The following is a 22,987-nucleotide window of genomic DNA, read 5'->3' as shown; positions in this document are numbered from 1 at the left end:
TATATTAAATTAATTACTTTTTAAAATTTGTACACCTTTTACACAATACAAGGATTTTCTATTTTTATAAGAATTTTTTATTTTTAAAAAATTTTTGCATGATGACTGAAAATATTCATTCACATCTATTCTATGAATGTTACGACAAAGAACTGTCAAATTGTTGTCACATATTCAGTGTCTTATAAGAACTTTATATTAAAAATGGCACGCAAATCTACTTAATCATATTTGTATAAGTTAACAAGGTCCTATTTATAACACAGTTCAATATATCCCACTCTCTTCTGAATGAAAAAAATAAAAATTTGTGATATTCTCTGAAAATGAAACAGAAACGAGCTAAATTTTTTAGCAAGAACTTTTTATTAGCTTATTGATTCCAAAATAGTTTAATGCTCTCAAAATTTTCACATTTAAATTTAAACATCTTTTATAAATAATAAGTAAGAAAATGTTTATAAAAATTAATCACATTTGTTTATTTGTGTTACACACACACACACACGCGCGCGCGCGCGCGCGCGCACATATTATAAACGTAGATGTAGACTAATAAGTATATTTCGTAGATGAGCTGTCTGGAAAATTTGGAAATCTGAAAGTCGGTCCAGGAGGCGACGCTGAAGGTTTTGAAATTGTAGATACCATCGGACAATCTGTAGAGACACAAGCATTGACGACATCAGGTGCTTGAAATAAAATTATTTCAAAATCTCAGCTTGAAAAGAGTTCATTCTTATGAATTCATATATATTTTTATGCATACAGAACCAATGCCTCCTCCACCAGTTAAGGAGGAACCTGAAAAAATTAAAAAATGGAGGGAAGAACAAAAAGCGCGTCTTGAAGAAAAAGGTAACAAAAATCATAATTGGAAATTTTTAATAAAATTTTGATGAAGTTTTGATAAATTTGATATTTCATATTTGATAAATTTTAATAAATATACACGTAACGAAATTTTAATTCTATTTTGTTGAAAAGATTATTTTCTGCATTTAATGAAAAATTGATGACATTTGAGAATTTAATGGAATTATAATAAAATTTTTACAAAAAATTATTATTAATACAATAATAAAAGAACGTGTAAATTTTTTAGATGCAGAGGAAGAAAAAAAGAGAGAAGAGTGGAGAGAAGCTGCGAAGAAAGAGTTGGAAGAATGGTACAAGCATCACGCAGAAGCTATTAATAAGACGAAGACTACCAACAGGTAAACTAATCCTTTTTCTTTTTATATATCTATTTATATATCTATCATAAAAAAAATTGATGAGTTAGAACGGAATAATAATAATTGTTAATTAAAATCTTTTGTGCCCGTCTATTAAATTATATTTAATATGGCTTATACTTAATAATAATAAAAATTTTTATTTAAAAAGATGGATTTAAGTAATGAAATAAAAACACAAAATATTGTTGAGAGATATACAGGATGATTCAGGTCGCTCGCAACACCCGGCACGTACGTATTTCTTATGAAAAATTGAGTCGAAAATGGTAATGGCAAAATGTTGAGGGGTCAATAGTTTTTAAATGGTGAGCATTTGAAAATATTCAACTACAGGATGTGATGTTCGTGTCGTCAAGGGTGGCGCAACCAAGCCGCTGGCCGAGCGGACGCCGTTAAACGGCACAGTGCCAAACTTCAAGTATTGTAAAGGTTCCGTAAAATCTTTATTAACATCTTGAGATCAATTTAATCGTGACAAGAAGTAATGTCAATTGCAAATTCGTTAAAACATTTATATGAGTAAAAAATGTGTGTTTTTAAAATACATTTTATGTGTGAACAAATTAATAAATAAAATCAATATCAATTAAGTTATCTAATCAATTAATATTAAAAGCTTTAGTCGACAAACATTTCTAAAACTTTTTCGTCAAAAGTTCTATCAAAAATAATATCAGAAAAAATTAACATTTGAAATCTGCATTAATATACATAAATATTTCATATTTAGGAAAAAAATGAACGAAAATCTAAATTGCAATATGAGACTCTATTGAGAGAGAAAGATGTGAGGAATATAGTGAAGAAATTGAGGTAAGCAAATAATAAGCTATATGTATTGTTCCTGCAAATTACATTAAAAAATTTTTAATAAATAGTACAAAATAAATAATAAAAATCAATAATTAAATAAATAAAAACAAAACAGTGAATAAACAGCAAAGACGGGCGCGGTAAACAGTACGCGTAAGAAAATCTCAAATAATTGAGTAATCACATATAAAATTTCATATAAATTTAATAAAAAACATTTCTGCTCTTGCTTTGAGCCATTTTCAACTTGCAAAATTCTTAATAGATGTACAAAACCGCGCTGGAGATGAAGCATTAATGGCCGCCAGTAATGAAGTAGAGGGCTTCCTCGTAGGGAAGTGACAAAAATGCAAGTTGTTTGGCTCGAATAATATGTACGATACATGGTTCATACTCAAAAACGGCGGTAGTCAAATTTTTAATAATTGATGCACCCAAGAAAATCGGTGCATCAAAGCGCGCTCACAATTTACTTATTTCAAAATTAAATAAATAAATAATAAAAATAAATAAATAATAATGTTTCAACTTGACAAAAAAGTTTTAGAAATGTTTTTCGACTGAATCTTTTTATATTATTTGATCAGAAAACTTAATTAATATTGATTTTATTTATTAATTTATTTGTTTACACATAAAATGTATTTTAAAAACACATTATTTACTCGAAAATGTTTTAACAAATTTGCAATTGACATTACTTCTTGTCACAATTAAACTGAACTTAAGATGTTAATAAAAATTTCACGGAACCTTTACAATACTTGAAATTGACACCGTGCCGTTTAAAGGTACCCGTCAAAGCGCTCGGCCGACGGCTTGGTTGCGCCGCCCTTGACGGCCAACATCATGCCTTGTAGTTGGATATTTTCAAATGCACACCATTTAAAAATTATTGACCCCTCAACAGTTTGCTATTAATACTTTCGACCAATTTTTCATGAGGAATACGTATGTATCGGGTGTTGCGAGCGACCTGAATTACCCTGTATAATAAATATTGGATTAAGTTATCATTACGTTATTTGAAGTACAAATATAATTGGTATGAATAATTAGTCCAATATTATGCTATGTATTGATTTTTGAAGTTTTTAATATGTATGTAATTGTGTTGTTTCTATTTCGCTTCTTAGGGAATCAGCCAAGTAAGTTAAATTTTCTTTATCTGCACGAAAACATGCATTGCATTGTAACACAATTTGCTTTGCAAACTGAGATTATGGTTGCCCGAAATCAAGAATATAAAAGCGCAGTTTTGGTATTCTCTTTCTCTCTTTCTCTCTATCTCTCACAATTGTCGCGATATTGCTTCTTAATAAGCTACTTCAAAATTATACTAAATACATTAATGACACTATTCTCAAAATTATTTTCATTTTTTAATAAGCATAAACTGATTGACTTGAGGAGGTTTTTCAGTCTTTTTGCATAATATAAGAAACTTGATTAAATTTGAGAGTGCAAGTTTATAATGTGTATGTGTGCGCGCGCGCGCGCGCGCGCGCGCGTGTGTGTGTGTGTGTGTGTGTGTGTGTGTACAGGGTGTCTCATTTTAAATGATTCAGCCAAATATCTCGAAAACAAAACTAGTAGACAAAAATGTTTCAGAAAAAATTGTATGATTTTGAGAGGGACATAAGATGGTGTTATTAATTTGACCTTGAATAGTTGCTTGAAGGTCACGTAAAGGACACCTTCATTTTTTTTTAATGTTACGCGGGCGCTTACCCGTGTCGAACGGTGAGTTCCGCCGCCTTTGTCTATCATGTGTACACGGCCCGTGATTCGCTAACTTTATCCTCTTATTATTCAAAAAGTAAGCGTTGGACAAAATTTTCGTACAGGAAAAATCGTCTCAGAATTTATTCAAGAAAACGTCTTTACAGGGACACATGGGTCGTTCTGAATCACCCTGTATATATATATATGTATATATATATATATATATATATATATATATATATATATACACACACACACATATATATTGTTGGGTTATAATGAGAGAATCTCTGATAGATGAAAATAAGATAGCTTTATTACAAACGGGCGAAGGTGTGTGTCATCTGGCGGCTTACAGCAGAAGAGAGGGTACGCGGGAAGAACAGCGCGCCATGAGACATGAACATAGGGTATAAATCTAGTCAGATCGAAACTTGCATAACATAAATGTACTAGGTCTACCAACCTCTTATAAACGAACTAACTAAAATTAATACAATGAGTACGCAAAACTCCACATTTCCCCACCTGCGTGGAATTGTATAATTTTATAAAATAACCGACATATATAAACACACAAACTTTATCATTTTTTTTTGGAACAATTAATATAGATTCAGTTCTTTACAACTCCACACAAGTTTTTCTTTGGTTACAGCTTTGGTCAAAAAATCCGCTTTCATAAAATCAGTATTAACATACATTAAGATACATAAACACGCCCCTCGGCAATCTCATCTTTAATGTATTGTGACTTTAGTAAAACATGGCGTTATCTACGTGATGACTTCGCGTCTTTGAGTACGTCTATCGCCGATTGATTATTGCTTGCTATACACACAGGTAGTTTATAAAGTGTTTCGAAGCCGAGCTCCGATAATAATCCTATTAGTCATTTTACATTTTTAATTACATCGTTAATTGCAAACAATTCTGCCTCACACGTAGAATCCGCTACACATTTCTGTTTACGACAGTTCCACATTATAAGCGATTTTTCTAATTGGAGGACGCCACCCGAAAAAGATTTCATTTTAGTCCCATTCATTTTAGATCCCATTTCTCCACTTGCATCACTACTCGTGTTCAATCTGCCTTGTTTTCGACTATAACGGAGCTTATAATTCAAAATGCCTGATAAGTAACGTGAAATTCTTTTGGCCATTACATAGTGACGCTTCTCTGGCCGTACATTGAATTGTGATAAGTAATTTGTCGCGAATGTAATGTCTGGCCTAGATCTGTTACTTAAATAAAGTAATTCTCTTATTATCTCTTGGTAGCCTTTTGGCTCAACAATATCATCAGGTGAATCGGGCTCTTTATCCTGTCCTGGTACTATTGGCGTACTTACTGGTTTACAATGTAATATACCGTATTTTTCTAGCAATGTTTTAATATACCCCTCATGAGTTATCGTTATTTCTTTTTCGGTCTCTTTAATTTCCATGCCTAAAAATATACCTTTATTTGTGGTTTCGTTAAGTTTAAATACTTTACGTATATTTTCTACGAGCATGTCACCTGCCTTTGTGTTGTTATCAATAATAGATAGATCGACATAGACGCTCACGCATAGGAATATATGTATTACCTCTGTTATGTATGAAAATACAATTATTGCTGGCTAATTGTTTAAGGCCTAAATTTAACAATTCTTTACGGAGTCGTTTAAACCAATTGCGCCCAGATTGTGGCAATCCATATATACTTTTTTTGCAATCTACATATTTTATCAAGACCAATTGTTTTTTTGAATCCTGGGGGTGCCGTCATATATACAGTTTCGTCAATGGATCCGTACAGGTACGCTGTCTTTACATCATAGAATCTCACACGCATATCTCGTTTAGCTGCAACGCTCAACAGCAATCTCCATGTCTCAATTGTTACTACGGGGGAATATGACTCTTCATAATCTTTATATTTTATTTGATTAAATCCTGCTGCCACTAATCGCGCCTTATATTTTTTAGTTTTGTTTTCAGGATTATTTTTAATAGAATAGACCCATTTACTTTTTATAACTTTTACCCCTGGTACTTTGTCAATAACTTCCCATACATTATGATAATTCAATGACTCTATTTCATCTTTCATGGCTTTATACCAATTTATCCACTCTCTACTTTCCTTTGCATCTTTAAAGTTACTAGGAACTATTTCAGTACTTGTTTTGTTAGTCTCAAAAATATTACTATCGTTTCTAGGTACCTTGTCATTACTTTTATCAGCGATTCGCTTAGATCTACGGACACCATATTTCAATAGTTTTGCCTTACGATTGCGTTGTTGCTCAGATAATCGAGATTGCATTACCGCTTTCGTTGTCCCTTCTGGCTTTTCCCTTCGTTTTTCGTTTACGTCTATACTTTGAGGTAGCTCATCTACGTCATCTATTATATCTGAATCGTAGTCGGATCTCGCATCTACATCATGCTCATGTATTTCATCTATGTCCTCAACTAATTCTTCATTTGTTTCTTTAAATAATGACTCAACATCAAAATTCTTAAATTGTTCATCAAATGATTCTTTAGTTTTAAGTAGCGTATAACCCATAGTATTTTCATGAAACTTGGCTGTTCGTTCTTCGACTATCTTTTGATTTTTAATATCGTAGATGTGATATCCCGTACGACTTTTAGCGTATCCTACCATTATTCCAATTTTACCTCTTAGTTCTAACTTATCACGATGCTGTTTAGGCACATAAAAAAATGCAACGCAACCAAATACTTTCAAGTGTTCTAATGATGGCTTATGGCCAAAAAATGATTCAAACGGAGTATTATCCTTCCCTTTTCTAGGAGTTATATTCGATACGTGACACGCTGTTGCCACTGCTTCTGCCCAAAATTCAGAAGGCAATTTATTATCGTTTAGTATGGTGCGTGCTCTGTCTAACAAAACGCGATTCGCTCTTTCCATTTTTCCGTTGCTCTGTGGATTAAATGGTACTGTTTTTTGATGACTAATCCTTGATTCATTTAAGTACTTGCGAAAATTCTCATTGATAAATTCTCGACCATTATCGGTCCTAATACTTTTAATTTTAGTTTCTAGTCTATTTTCAAATTTTTTCTGGAATTCCATAAAATGATCGAATGCCTCACTTTTATGTTTAAGGAAGTATACAAAATACATGCCCGAATAATCGTCTACTATCACTAACATATATCGAGAACCTTTAATTGAATTCGTTGGCATAAGTCCGCATAAATCAAGATATATTAACTCTAATGGTTTCTTTGTAACTTTAATATTATGTGGCTTTTGTATTAATTTTGACATACTACATGACTCGCATTCGACTTCATTTTTTGGAATATTATGCGCATTTTCAACGAGTGATTCTTTAACTAGTCTGTTAGTATATTTAGAACTTAAGTGTCAATCGCTTGCGCCATAGCATTTTGTTACTCATGTTCCCTGTATTCTTTGTGCCCATGAAACACACGTCATTTGTAGTTTTGCCTTTTATAATATACTTTGATCCGTCTTTAATTCCTTTACCTACAATTTTTCTATCGCTATCGTAAATTAATGCTAACTCATTACCGAACGTTATTTTATAGCCTATTTCATCTCATTTTCTTACGGAAAGCAAATTATTTCTTAATTCCGGTACGTACAGAGTATCTTTCAGACATACATTGGTGCCATATTTATCATCAATTTCGAATCTACTATTGATTGAGCCTATTCCTTCTGATTTCGTTACATTTCCTTTACCGGCCAATAGAACATTACCATTTATGTGATTAAAATCATCAATTACAAATTTTTTTTTATCATATGGCTGTTACAACCGCTATCTAGAATCCAACTTATTATGTAACTGTCGCCATCGCTCGCACACTCTTCGTCGCATGCCTCGAACGCGTAGTCGTCGGTGGCTTTGTTAGCTTTCTCACTCTTATCATTGCGTCCCTCCTGACGACTCTGTTGCGAACGGCCTTGAGATCGAGTGTCACTGCGCTAATTCGTGCGCTTTTTGTCTGGTCGATCTTTCTTGTCGCCATCATCGTTGGATCTTCGGTGCCAGCACACCTTCGCCACGTGTCCTGGTTTTTTGCATACGTGGCACTTTTACCGTAACGCTTTTCTTCTCTCGTTGCGTAAGCCGCATCGTTGCTCTTCTTTTGAGTATTTATCTCTCTTTCTTCCTCTCGTAAGTCTTCTAGTACGTCGTTGAGTCTCTTGTCTTGTTGCGTCTTAAGTGTGTTCCTTATTCGACTGAATTTGCCATTTAATCCTCTCACGACGTAGTACACGAGCTCGCGATCTGTGATGTTGACGTTCAGTCCTTTGCACTTTGATGCTAGGCCTTGTGCACGTGCCACGTAGTCTGCTGCTGTTTCCTTGTCTTTCATTGTGATGCTACGTAACTTGACTGTGGCGTCGATTTTCGAGTCTTCGAGGCGTCCAACGTAGGTTTCCTTTATTTTCAGCCATAGTTGCCTTGCGTGGAATTCATCCGCGAACTGCATTGCCTGGTCGTCGGACAAGGTTAGCTTTATGATGGACACGACGTCGTTATCGCTGTCCCATCTCTCGCGGTCTTTGTCGTTTACAGGTCGATCGGTCGTGAGAACGTATCTAACCTTTTTTAGGCCTAACACGGCTTCTACTTTCATGGCCCATACGTAATAATTTGTCGCCGTGAGTTGTGGGATATTACTCATAGGTATCTTATCCATTTTCTTTCTTTCCACGTGGCCGCTTCTTACCTCGGTCGCTGAATTTTCTTATTTTTCGGCTTTTGCTCTCAGCAGCTTCTGATTGCACGAACCACGCTCTGCTACCACTTTGTTGGGTTATAATGAGAGAATCTCCGATAGATGCGTATGAAAATAAGATAGCTTTATTACAAACGGGCGAAGGTGTGTGTCGTCTGGCGGCTTACAGCAGAAGAGAGGGTACGCGGGAAGAACAGCGCGCCATGAGACATGAACATAGGGTATAAATCTAGTCAGATCGGAACTCGCATAACATAAATGTACTAGGTCTACCAACCTCTTATAAACGAACTAACTAAAATTAATACAATGAGTACGCAAAACTCCATATATATATATATATATATATATATATATATATATATAGTACACACATACATACATACATTTCTACATTTTTTTAAATTTCTTGGCCGTATAAGTTTTCTTTAATTATTTCCATGTTTAGTGGGACATACAATGACATATATGTATCAATTTTTTAAAACTGTATGTCTTCCACAAAAATAAAGATAATAACTTTTTTTTAAGCTTATTTTAAAGATAAAGGGTGTTTACGATAATCCAAGTTGAGTTGGGTTCCACTAGGGCCGAAAAATGTTGGGCGTAACTCTCTCTAGTACCTTTATGATTTATGACAACTCAACGCTGTATCCGATACAGTATATCGTATTGCCTGAGTTAAGTTAGACCTCGTGCTCAGCCGATGTACTATGTAGAAATTTTATAATAGTTATTTGTATAAGTTTCTTATAAACCTCACACATAAATGTTGCATCTTTTGAAGAAAATAATAAGCCTCCTTTATTTTTTATGGAAATCAAATCATGGTCGTAAGAATTTAGCTGGAGTTCTGTCAAAACGTCGATACATTGTTCACAATTTTTTTTTGTTATAAAACGTACTGCAATGTCTGATATGTATGATATAATGCTGCAGGAACCTTTCGTAATTAGCTGCGAGTTATTTTTATTACAATACAAAGCAATATCATATATTTCTAAGTTTTTGTTATCACAATTTGATGCATCAGTTACTAATGTCTATTTTCCATTATTGGCGGTTTTATTTATCGTCGTAATTAAATTTAATCAAAAAGTAAAATATAATATATTTATATTTGATAACGAAATACAGTTTCCAGATGAATCTTCTTTCAATTCCATATAAAGCAAATTTTTTTTATTGCTCTTTGAAATTGCTTTAAACTAGGGTTATTATTGCATCTAAATTGCTGTCTTATAATACTAAACATAAGTTCTAAATGATCTTGACTTAATTTGTAAGTGCAAATATATTATAACAAAGAATTTGGTTTTTTGCAAAGCATAATCCCATTAAACATTTAATTGAAATACAAGAATCTAAAAATCTAGCGTTTCTACGAGAATTAATGAGCATGTTTCCATATGGAGTTTCTTTTAAATTGGAAATATATTCAAAACATTTATTTAATTTTGCATACATGATGTTTCTAAAATTAATTTGTGCCTTATAATCGTATTGTTTCATATTTCGACTATTCTACTCAGTCCACCGGTTAAGCGAGTCCACGAGGTTTAACTTAAATCAAGCAATACGATACAGCGTTGAGTTGTCATGAATCATAAAGGTACTAGAGAGAGTCATGTCTAGTATTTTTCGGCCCTAGTGGAAACCAACTCAACTTGGGTTATCGTAAACACCCAAAGACTAGGCCTCTTTACAAAAAAATCAATATCCTTGTGAGTTTAACTTTTTGATTTGAATACTTCATCAAATATGGATAAAGTGGGGTAAAAGTGAAAAATGTATATACGAGGTGTGTTCAAAAAATATCGCGAATTTTGTGTTTTTTCAAAAATTATTTATTTATTCATGAATATCTATTTTGTCCCCTTCAAAGTAATCCCCATGAGATATTATACACTTGTGCCAACGGTTTTTCCAATCTTCGAAGCACTTCAAAAAATCATTTTTTTTTATCTTGTTCAGCTCCTCCTTCGATGCCGTCTTTATCTCGTCAAGCGTAGCGTAACGTCGTCCTTTCATGGGCCTCTTCAGTTTAGGGAACAAGAAAAAGTCACAGGGGGCCAGATCTGGGGAATACGGTGACTGCGACATCATTAGTGTGTTGTTTTTGGCCAAAAAGTCGCGCACAAGCAACGATGTGTGAGCAGGGGCGTTATCGTGGTGCAAAAGCCAATTTTTGTTCTTCCACAAATCCGGGCGTTTCTGGCGGATTGCTTCGCGCAAATTGCGCATAACTTGCAGGTAATATTCCTTATTGACCGTTCTACCCTGTGGCAAGAACTCATGATGCACCACGCCCCTGCAATCGAAGAAAACTGTCAGCAAAACTTTCACATTCGACCGAACTTGGCGCGCTTTTTTCGGTCTTGGTTCGTGCGGCAGCTTCCATTGAGATGATTGAGCTTTGGTTTCCACGTCATAACCATAAACTCACGATTCGTCACCAGTTATGACCCTCTGGAGCAAATTTGGGTCGTCGCGGACAGAGTCCAACATCTCATTAGCAATGTTCATTCGATGCTGTTTTTGGTCGCAATTGAGCAATTTTGGTACGAATTTCGCGGCGACCCGTCTCATGCCCAAATCATTGATAAAAATCGAATGGCACGAGCCAATCGATATGTTTAGGTCCTCAGCAACTTCTCTAACGGTGATTCGACGATTGGCCAATACCATTTTCTCCACTTCATTAATTTTTTCGTCTGTTGTTGAAGTGCTCGGGCGTCCGGCACGCTCTTCGTCGTTCACATCTTCTCGGCCTTCTGAGAACATTTTGTACCACCGATAAACGTTGCTTCGGTCCAAGGTAGCTTCTCCGTATGCCACAGTCAACATTCGGAATGCATCCGCGCACTTAATTTCGTTTTTCACACAAAATTTGATACAGGTTCTTTGATCCATTCTTTTGAATAGGTAAAAATCGAAGACGATCCAAAACACGTGCAAGCAAAGCAGCTGTCAACAATTAAGTGAACATTCAAAATGGCCGAGCTTGTCGGCATAAGTGAGAGACATGAGTACCAACATAACGCCACAAAAAGATCGAAATTCGAATATACGTAACCCGCGAAAATTCAAAATTCGCGATACTTTTTGAACACACCTCGTATCTTTCACAAAAATTAAGATAGTAAGCTCTCTAAGCTCATTTTGAAGCTTAATTATATAGGGTATCCTGTAATGACTGCCGTATCTCTTGTGTGTTGATAGAGCAAATCAAATTGAGCCCAAGTTCTTTATCATTTTGGAAAGTTATTGAAAATTGACTTAATCAATCCTATCGCCACATGCACTTGCGCGAGATAAAATTACCCGACGTTGCGAGAAAATTATATATTGCAAGCGACAATAGACGCACGAGCGGCACGAAGGGTACCACTTGTAATAAATAAAAACAACTTTCTGCACGTTTAGCAACGCTGGGTGGGTGTATTTCATTGCGCGTTTGCATTTAGCGGTAAGTCAGGTTAAATTAATGATTTTTAGTAATTAATATCTTGTTAATTATTGTAAATTTTGTAACATAGTAGACAATTTTTCGACACAGTTTTTCTTGTTCTTTTATTAACCCACGAGAGGTACAGCGGTCATTACTGAGCACCCTGTATAAGGGCTATATAAAAAATGTTATTTAATTTTAAAATGGCGGTTTTGACATGGCGGACAAAAATGCTAATTTTGTTGAATTTTGGTCTGTTATATTGGATTTTTAATTTGGTATTTTTTAAGTTTGGAAATTTTAGATTCATATACCCTAAAGATAGATTCATATCTCCTTTTAATAAGACATAAATTAGATACTAATTTTAAAAAAATTAGGTGCGAAAAAATTAAAGAACTTTCTAATATTAAGATTGCTGAGAAGGGGACGGGATTCGATAGCACACGGTGCGATAGCCCACCAACCAATCATCTTGACTTATCTAATCCAACCAACTGAAAAATTCTAGGCACCACTGTGAATAGTGATGTGCTATTGATCCCATGTGCTATCGGGATCCGCCCATGAGAAGGAAAGTTTTAAATAATTTAATTGCAAGTAAAATATAAAAGTTTTAGAAAAATTATATTTATAAAAAAGAAGGAAATTTAAAGGATATTTTAGAATTATAAAAATGAAATTTTATTGTTTAGTTGTCATGTAACAGTATGAGATGTTTATGACTTAAAAAAAAGAATTTTCTTTATATACTATCTTTTACGTATTAATGAAAATATGGCAACGTTACTACATTTAAATTGTTATTATATAATAAACAATTTTTTTCAATTTTTTTCCATGTTAATATTTATTAGCATTAATAAATATTTGTAAAAAATAAGAAATTATTTTTATTGCTTGAATTGTTTATTATTTATTATTTTTAAGGTTGCAATATGGCTGCGCCGAGTATTTAGGAGCCTTACAAGATATACAAGGTATCTCAGAAATAGAGTATGAGCCGTATTGGGGATGTGGAAGCGGTCAAGAGGAACAAAAAGTCTTATACTATTTAGGATATTTGTTATAATTATTGACTTAAAAAATAAAACATTTGAATTAATGTGCGGTGACGCCGCGCCTTGCAAATTCATAGCACGGTCTATTTTGTCTTGCTTGATAGAGACGGCAGTGAAAAGAAGTTGGCAGCGCGATGGACTATGCTATGAGTTTGCTAGTTGCGACATCACTGCATATTGGTTCAGATGTTTTATTTTTTATGTCAGTAATTATAAAGAATATCTTAAATGGTCTAAAACTTTTGTATTTCTCTTGACCGCTTCAATGTTCCCAATGCGGCCATTTCTTGGACACCTTATATATGGATGAAAGTACACATAAATTCCCTCTATTTTTTGAAGAATTATTTATTGAAGAATCTCCTTAATGAACTTGTTTTTATTACAAATATGTTATTGGACCGATAGTGTAACAACACAATGATAATAAGAAAGCCTTCATCGGTCGTAGCTAGGTCTTAGTGCTTTTATTTTCTTACTCGACATGCTGTATTATGACCGAAAATTAATTCGGCGCACATTCTGGTTGAGTTCGGAGAAGTATATAAGATCACATAAATAAAAATAAAAGCACTAAGCTACGACCGATGAAGGCTTTCTTACCATTATTGAAATTGTTTTTATTTTATAAGCAACTGACCAATTTTAATGGTTAAAGCTAATATTTATAATCGATTCTTATATTTAAGATCGTCTTAAGCAGATTTAAGATCGTCTTAAGCAGGTTTGTGTCATATATTTTCATGTTACATTTATACGGGTTTTTTTACATAAACAATACCTAATATTTACACAAACTTTCATGTAGGCAATAGCAATACAAATACATAAAATATGTGAATTATTGTAAATTGAACAATACAGAGCACAATACAAAAAAATAATTATATTTTAAAACTGTTGATATATTTAATTTTAATATATTAATAGTAAAAATATATACAGTTAAATATATTAAAAATTTAAAAAAAATTAAAGAAGATGATATATCAAATTTTCATTTTCATATTACATATTAATTTAAATGAAAGAATCCATTTATTTTCTATTTGATTTTGAATTACTTGTGTATTTATTATACATGTTACATGTTCAATTATGGCTGTTATTTCCATTATTTTTAAGGAATTTTTTATGATCCATAGATTATAGTTTATATAGATGATATTTTAGTTTACTATTTATATTTTACACGTAACTGCACAACCTTAGTCTTAAGTACTCAAGTCTTAAGATATCATAAATTAATACGTCTATATTGGCATCTTAAATATTACTTAACGGTTTTGAAATAAAAATCGATTATTAATTATAACTTATACAGACCTAAATGCATTTATTAATCTTTGAATGTTATCATTCATAAATTACTAATCCTCTCAATCATAATAAAAACTATTTAGAAATATTATAAGCTAAAAGTAAGAAAAAAGTAATTTAGTTTTAGATTTTTTAATTAATCATTTTTTGCTTATGTCTAACATGTATATTATAGAAAACTGTTAAGGATCTTTTTATATCGAGTTTAATAGCTATACGTTATATTTGTATCTAAATATATCTTGTAATAATGTAAGAAAACTATGCCAAATTTTTTATGTTTTTCTGAAGATTCTAAGATATGTATACAGTCAAACGTCGAACCGCTATAACTCGAAAATTTCTATAAGACGAAAATTTTGTTTATTCTCTTCTGCTCCGTTGCGGAAAATCTCTAAATTGAAATAAACATACCTTAGCTCGAATTATTTGTCAGATTGAGAAATATTATTCTATCTCTGTACCTAACTCCAATTTAAAGTAGCCAGATCTCTACAAGTTGAAGTTTATCTCTCTAACAAGTGGGGCAGCCCTTGACCAACGGGTCATCGATTTTAATAAAATTTTATGAGTGTGTAGTATTTACTCGCACATTTGCTACAGTAAAGTTATAAATTACGATATGTAGGCATTCTCGAGAAAATGTCGATTAAATATTTCTAGCATAGTACCTATAGTACTGTTACAGAAGAACGATTGTCAGCGGTGTAGCGTCCGGCGTTAAAAAAATCGCCATATCTACAACGGTCTCCGAGTAAAAGGGTTTTGTTATTGTTTCTTTTTTTAGTCTAGACCTTAAAAAAAAGCTAAAAGCTGTAACGGTACTATAGGTGGAAATATTTAATTGTTATTTTTTTCGAGAATATCTAAATATCGCAACTTACGGTTTTACTGTAGTAAATATATGAGTGAATATAATTCAATTAAAGTGTTTATTAAATTCCATTAGTGTAGAAATATGCATAACCACGCTACTGGTGCGTGCACTTAGGGTCATTTCCTATCTTGAAATAGAATATTTACGTCTCGGCAGTATTGACATGTATAGATTCAAGAGTTACGTATGTAAGGAAATGACCCAAAGTGCACGCGTCAGTAGCGTGGTTATGCATATTTTTACACTAATAGAATTTAATAAACACTTTAATTGAATTGTATAAATGCAGTATAAAAGATGAAATTTCTAACTAATTTTTTAATTAGTTTTATGTTAGTTCTCTTGTTGTTAGTTGATGAGCTGGCGTTAGATAGTAAAGATATGGAATGTGTGAGTAATAATTTTTTGTAATCCAAGTCTCCTTATCTGTAAAATGTTGAAGAAAACAACTATTCTAGTCGAATCATGTAGACCAGTAAATAAATGTTTAACTTATATTAATTACATATTATTTTCTAAACAAGAAATTAATGTCTTACAACACCGTAATTGTTGTTATTCTTTAGTGTAGTGTCGTTTTATTTTGTAGTAAATGTTTTTCTCAATGTCTGCGTTTTCATATTAGACACAGACTGTCCTCGAAATGTTTTTGTCATCTTATGCGAGAAAAACATGCATTTAACTTTCATTGAAAACATTTTTCTTTATCTCTTATAGTTTCGACGATACACGCTTCGAAAGAAAAAACCCGATTTTCTTCAAAGGGGTGTTTCACTTAAAGTTTATTAGGACACGTGTAAAAAATACGTGTCCCTTATTTTAATCTGTACAACATATTAAAGGCACGTCGAAATTGGAGGGAGTCACTTCCGTAGCGCACGAACGCGCGGACGGGTGCGCGTACCGTGCGTATAGAGAGGTTTTTAATTATTTTTGGAAAATGAGGATGTTGTATCGTAACTTTATCGTATACCGTTGAATTCGTAATAAAATAAGCTTTATTTTGTTTATAAAAAAAATAAAAATTTTGAAAAAAAATAGGTAAGTGGTGGGGAAAAGTATTAAAAAAAATTTTTTTTTTAATTTTTTTCCGCTGTTATAAATTACTCTTCAAGCTATTCAACTTTTATTTAAAACATTTTTTTCTATCTCTTATAGTTTCGACGGCATACGCTTCGAAAAAAAAACCGATTTTCTTCAAAAGGGTGTTTCACTCCCTTAAAGTGCGTATGGGCACGTATAAAAAAATACGTGTCCTATTTTTAGCTGTACTATAACATATTAAAAACTCGTTTTAATCTGAGGCGGACACTTCCCTGTGTTTCCTTGTTAGTATACTTATAAAGTATAAAAAAATAATAGACATTATATATCTTTTTTTATATCTATAATCCAGGCTTAAGGATGGCAACAATCTCTTGTAGTCATAAATACGAGTATTTAAATTCTTGCATTTTAGCTCACGATTAGAACTATTATATTTCTAGAGGAATTTTAGAGATTATAAGAGGATATGTTTTTTTGAAAGCAAATTCAATGTGAATATTGCAGAATTTAAAATGACGAGTCCAATATAGCGACCTGATTAATCTAAGTAATCGTGTTTCGCTTTTTGCTGAACTTAGGAATAACCGACGAGGAGGTGGCGAATGTCATTCCTCATTTTGTTTTTTCTTGCTTTTCTATTTTATTTTATATATTTTTATATTTTTTGTTTTATAATTTTTTAATATGTATTTAGGAATATATTTTTTGTTCTCTGTTTTTACAACATTACTTCCCGGACCTCCCGATTCTTATCATCTCTAAAATTTCTTTAGAGATAGTTTTAATCGTGAGCTGAAATGCAAGAATTTAAGTTCTCATGTTTATGACTACGGGATTGTTTCCACCCTTAAGTCTGCACCATTGCAGACATAAAAAAATAGGTTTTTATTATTTTTTGATATTATACAAGTTTGTCTAGTTTCATTAAAATTAGTGAATGCCCCAAAAGTAATTTACTAGTTAGTACAAAAGTTAGTAATATCACGATATTAAATAGAAAATCAATTTAGTAATAACTAATTTTAAATATCTAAATGTAAGAACTCTATTTCTCCTAAGAAACTATAAAAAATTTTAAAAAGTTTTGTAAGCGGAAAAGGGGTACTTCTGGTTGAATAGCGTTAGAATGCAAACGAGTGTCCAACGGGTGAAAATAAAATAGCAGATTAGTGCAACTGCAAAGCGAGGAGAAGGAAAAAGCGGGAGGAGAAGGAAGATAATGAAGGAGAAAAGCCGAGGCAGTGAAGTGAACAAAAAGACAGGAAGGATTAAAACACAGAAGAATTCAAAATGTGAACAAAAGTTTAGGTTAGGAAATTGTGAGAAGAGAAAAGAGCGAGGTGAGATAATCAAGAACGAAAAGGTCACAGAGAGAAGAAACAAATGGCGCCACCGGGAAGACCGGCAAGAGGTAAGACGAAAGGGGAATGCAACAGCATAGAAAAGTACGTAGCACGAGGAGAGGAGACAATAATAACTGCACTGAAAAAGATGGGAAAGGAAATTGAGCAAAATATTAGTAAAAAGATGGAAAAGATGATGGAACAACTTGATTAGATAAGAAAAGAATGGGAAGAAGAAAAGCAGACAAGAGAAGAGGAAAGAAGGAAAGAAAAAGAAGAATGGAAGAAGAGAAGAAGAATCTGGAGAGGAGAACAGAGAACCTGGAATGAGAAAAAGAGAAAAAAGATAAAGAAAAACGGAAAAACAATATAATGAGAGGAGTAAATAAATGGGAGGAAAATAAAATTGAACAAGAGACAAAGGAGTTCATAAAAAAGAACCTGAAAATAAAGGTGGACATAATCAAAGCATACAAAGTGCAGACCAGAGGAGACAAGTGTACGGTAGTGGCAGAAGTAGGAACCTGGGAGCAAAAGAGAGAGAGATAATGGTCAAAAATGAAAGAGCTAAGAGCAGGAGTCTTTATAGACGACGATCTAACGAGGATGAAAAGGGAAATGCAGAACAAGCTGAGGGAGAAAGCGAAGGAAGAAAGAGAAAAAGGAAACAAGGTCAAGGTAGGATACGGAAAGATTATGATAGAAGACAGATGGTATCGATGGAACACAAGAGAGAAGAAATTAAAGGAAGAGAAAAAAAGAGGAGGAGAATGAGATACAAGCGGCGGGGATGGAAAAGGGAAGGGAGGGGGATTAAAAATTTGCTTTTGGAATGTAGCGGGACTAGCTAACAAGTGTGAGGAGGCGTGGGAATACTTAGAAGAATTTGATATGCTAGATCTAACAGAAACGTGGATAAACGAGAAAGGATGGAAGAAGATAGAAAACAAGGTCTCAAAGGAATACATCTGGAAATGCATATCGACAAAAAAGGAACGTACAAAAGGAAGAGCAAAAGGCGGGATCGTGAAGGCAGTAAGAAAAAGTCTAGAACAAGTGGAAATTAAAGAGATAAACAAAGAAATGGCAGAAGCTAAGCTGAAATACAACGGAAATAGTTGGAGGATTGTTACGCTTTATAGCCAAAAGATAGAAGAAACGGTAGAAACTCTAACGGAGCAGATACCAGAGGAAGAAGAAAACTAATTACTGATAGCAGGAGATTTCAATGCAAGAACAGGTAACAAAGGAGGCCCGATAGAAGAAGAAGGAGGAGAGAGAAGTGAAATCAGACGGTCCATAGACAAAGTAAGTAATAGAAAAGGAAAGATATTATTAAATAAAGTAGAAGAAAAAGGCTGGACAATCTTAAATGGAAGTTTCGACGGAGAAGGAGGATGGACATACAGGAAACAAAAGGATCAGGCATGTCGGTCATAGACTATATAGTAGGAAATGATAGAGCGATAGGAGAAGTAAAATCGATGAAAGAAGGAGACAGAACAGAGTCAGATCACATTCCATTAGAAGCGGAGATAATAGCAGCACAAATAAAGAAGGAAAAAGGCGGAAACAAGACAAAGGAAATAGAGAAAAGTGTCTGGTCAGAAGAAGGAATAGAAAACTACAGAGAAAATTGCAAAGATTGGGCGAGCACACAGAACGAGACGAAAGATATATGGAGGGAGATAAGAGACAAAGTAAAGCAATCCATAATGAAGCAGAGAAAAAAGATTAAGCTCTGGAAAATAGGAAAAAGAGAGTGGTACAATAAAGAATAGAAAAAAAAGAAAAGGGAATTAAAAAAAACTTTAAGAAACTTAAAGAAAGGAAGAATTGACAGGGAAGATTATATAGCAAGGAGGAAGGAATACAAAGAATGGTGCAAAGAGCGGAAGAAGAGACGAACAAGCAGAAGAAGAGGAAATACGAAAGATGAAGAGTGAGAAAGAGGCGTGGAAATACATTAATAAATACGTAAAGAAGAGAAAGGAGAGGATAAGCGACGATATAAAGATGGACGAATGGAGAGAGTATTTTATTGGATTACTCGGGGGGACACAGAGAAAAATAGAACTAGAAAAAGGTGAACAAGAAAAGGAAACAGACATTACGAGAGAAAAAGAACCAGAAGACATAACGAGAAAAGAACTAAAAGAAATATTGAGAAAGTTTAAAAAAGCAAAAGCTCCAGGAGAAGATGGAATAGAGAACAAGGCGTGGATATATATGTCACATGAAATAGGAGAAGAATTCTGGAAATTGATAAATAAAATGGAAAGGAGGAAGACTACCAGAACATTGGAACAAAGGCGTAATTAGCCCAATACATGAAAGAGGAGACAGAAACGAAATAAAGAATTACAGAGGGATAACGCTAATGGATTCAGCGTATAAAATATATGCAAGTATCTTGAACAAGAAGCTAGAAGAGGAAATAGAAGATAAGCTGAGAGAGACACAGTTCGGCTTCAGGAAGGGAAGAGGAACTATGGATGCAGTTTACACGGTGAACTACATAGTGAATAGAGAACTAAGCAAGAAAGAAGGAAAAATATTTGCATTTTTTGCGGATTTAAAAGCGGTCTTTGACAAAGTGAACAGAAACCTATTGATAGAGATGATGGAGAAGATGGAAATAAAAACAAACTTGAGACGGAGGATCACAGAAATATATAGAGACACGTAACGTAATAAAAATAGGAGAAGAAAAATCGTAAGAATTTTGGAGGACTCAGACAAGGATGTCCACTAAGCCCAGCCCTATTCAATATATACATAAAAGATCTGGAAGAAGAGATGGAAAAAGGGCAGGTTGGAGAAGTCGTAGGTAAAGAAAAAATCTGGACTATAACATATGCAGACGATATCGTTTTATTGGCAGAAAGACAAGCGGAACTGAAAGAGATGATGAAGAGATTCAGAAAATACTTAGAGAAAAAGGAGTTGAGCTTAAGCGCAGATAAATCGAAAGTACTGGTTTTTGAAAACGGAAGAGGAAGAAGAAAGAAGAGAGAATGGAAATGGAAAAAAGAAAACATAGAAGAAGTCAAAGAGATAAGATATCTTGGCTACATGCTGCAAAAAAAAGAAAGCGCGGAGAAACATACAAGAGAAAGACTGCGAAGAGTAATAGCGATGAAAAGGACATGGAGCATAGAAGAAAGAATATTCAAAGAAGACTTTAGAAGAAGAATAAAAATATTTGAAGCACTAGTAAGAAGCGTGGCCCTATACGGGGCAGAAGTGTGGGACTGGAGAGACGAAAAAACACTAGACGGAATAAAAAGGAAATACGCGAAATGGATATTAAGTCTGGACAGAAGAACACCGAACTATATACTACTGGAGGAGACAAAAATGGAAGAAATCAGAATACAGGCGATCAAAAGAGCACTCACAATTAGATATGAAAAAAAGCGAGAAAAAGAAAATAGTGAAGGAATGCATAAGAGATCTGGAAAAGAGACGGCCTAAAGCGGAAGAAGGAAGATGGGAAAGAAAAAGGAAAGAGATATTAGAGGGGGCAGGAATAAACAAAGGACAATTAAGAAGGGAAAGAGGCAGGAAACGAGGAAATAACAGAACATCCTGAAAGAATTAAAAACTAGACAGAGCAGAAGACAACAAAAAATAAATGAATCCAGATATAACATTGACTACAAAACGATTATACCAGAAGAAAGACTGAAATACCTAGAGGGGAAGATGAAGAAGAAAGACAGGTGTCTAATAGCAAGATATAGATGCGGGAATGAGACAAAAGGCAGTCAGTATTGGAGAAAAGAAGCAGAAAGAAGATGTAGAATTTGCAAAAGAGAAGAAGAGAGTTTGTACCATATGATGAAAGAATGCGAAGCAACAAAGAGTGAAATGTTAGAAGAACTTATAGGAGAAGAAGGAAAGGGGCTACAAACGATGAAAAGGATAGAAAAGGTGAGGATGGAGACAACCAGAAAGGAGAAAGAAGAAAGAGAAAACAGAAAGAAAAAAGAAGCAAAAGAAAGTTAGATTACACCAAAGACAATGTATTAACAATGACAATGTAGATTCATCTGTAAGGTTATGATCAATTAACCAAAGATTAAAGTCTGGTAGCTGCATATGCATACAACTTTTAAGTCTAACTCTGATGTAATTCTGTTTATTTGTTTTTGTTTTTGTAATCTTGTTTTTTAAATTTAAATTTTGTGTTTTCTAATTTATTATCTAACTTGAAGGTAATTTTGATTCAGATTTTTATTTTAATTGTATTCTTAAGTTTAAGTATGAACTGAGTATAATATGAAGACTGATATTTGTATAAGATAAACTAAGGCAATTTAATTGATAGAAAGAAATGTTAAAATAAGGTTTAAGTGTTAAATTTTAAGAACTATATGTATACCAAAGAGAATGTAACCGGAAGCTATCCTAAGCCGCAAGGATTAAATAAAATAAATAATAAATAATATAAGCGGAAAAGGATTCTCACATTTAGATGCTTGTTAGCTTAAGTTATTATTAAATTGATTTTTAATTTAATATTGTAATATTACTATTTCTTGTTCAACTTGGAACTATTTTAAGATTGAAAAGTTAATCGGCGCGCAGTTCTTCTAACTTAAAAATGTATATAAAATTATACAACAATCAGCATTAATTTGTGACCTTATAAGGCTTTTCATTTAATATTTGTGTTTTTTTTCTCGGCTATCAGCTCTCCGCTTCATTTCTATCCTATGCAACATCAGAAAATGTCCATTTTTTATAATTATTATTATTTTTTTTAACCGTTTTAGATTGATTTTACACACATATAGAATTCAAAAAATGCAATAAAAAAAATCAATTTTTTTTCCTTTTAATGAAAGACACCTTAAACTTATATTGTAAAAATTAAAAATGTATAGTTTAAATATTTTGTTTATAAGATAATAGTAGGCTAAGAAAATTATTTAATTTAAAATAATTAAATTCATAACAAAATATGCAGAAAAAAATAAACTATAAAACAAGACTGCACTTTAGGGGTTCACCGGATCGAAGTATGGCGAACTAGAGTTAAAAATTTGTGTTAATGAGAAATACAGAATGGTCCGTATAAAGTTAGTCTGTCTTTAAATTTCTGTCCTTAAAATTTTTTCTTTTTATTAATGATAATGTTAAGTTTGAGGAAAACAAAAAACAAACTACACAAAAATGAATAAAAACAGAATGTATTTTTTAAATAAAATAAAACATGTCTTTTGCTAATTGCTAATATTCAAAATTCTTCACAAAATTAACATAAATATTAACTTAAATTAGTTTTTAGACTAGTTGTTAGAATTACATTTGTTCTTAAAACTTTATTTAATAATTAATAATTATTAAACCTTAAATGAT

At 33.0% G+C, this 22,987-nt stretch overlaps 2 protein-coding genes across 6 annotated transcripts in view; both read left to right on the top strand.

The window, feature by feature from the left end:
* The window catches only part of LOC105194045 (clathrin light chain), a 40,774-nt gene that overhangs the window by 3,670 nt on the left and 14,117 nt on the right, over positions 1-22,987 (top strand). For 4 of the 5 annotated variants that reach the window (XM_039457669.1, XM_039457668.1, XM_039457670.1 and 1 more), the window contains exons 3-6: positions 573-689; positions 772-858; positions 1,106-1,217; positions 3,191-3,202. In XM_039457669.1, coding sequence (XP_039313603.1) covers positions 573-689; positions 772-858; positions 1,106-1,217; positions 3,191-3,202 — 328 coding nt within the window. The remainder of the gene's footprint in view (positions 1-572; positions 690-771; positions 859-1,105; positions 1,218-3,190; positions 3,203-22,987) is intronic. The other variant, XM_039457672.1, reaches the window with a different exon arrangement.
* LOC113005705 lies at positions 20,385-21,527 on the top strand. Its single transcript, XM_039457667.1, has one exon. It carries the CDS (start codon positions 20,420-20,422, stop codon positions 21,095-21,097), a length of 678 nt encoding a protein of 225 aa, XP_039313601.1. The 5' UTR covers positions 20,385-20,419; the 3' UTR covers positions 21,098-21,527.

This window comes from Solenopsis invicta, chromosome 14 (genome assembly GCF_016802725.1).
Source record: "Solenopsis invicta isolate M01_SB chromosome 14, UNIL_Sinv_3.0, whole genome shotgun sequence".
NCBI classification, from domain to species: domain Eukaryota; kingdom Metazoa; phylum Arthropoda; class Insecta; order Hymenoptera; family Formicidae; genus Solenopsis; species Solenopsis invicta.
The sequence above is the reverse complement of the archived record's forward strand: the minus strand, read 5'-3'. Positions and strand labels throughout refer to the sequence as shown.

What these genes read in the sequence shown, in the direction of transcription:
- LOC113005705 (XM_039457667.1), top strand. Translation starts at nt 20,420, where the DNA reads ATGGAAAAAGGGCAGGTTGGAGAAGTCGTAGGTAAAGAAAAAATCTGG.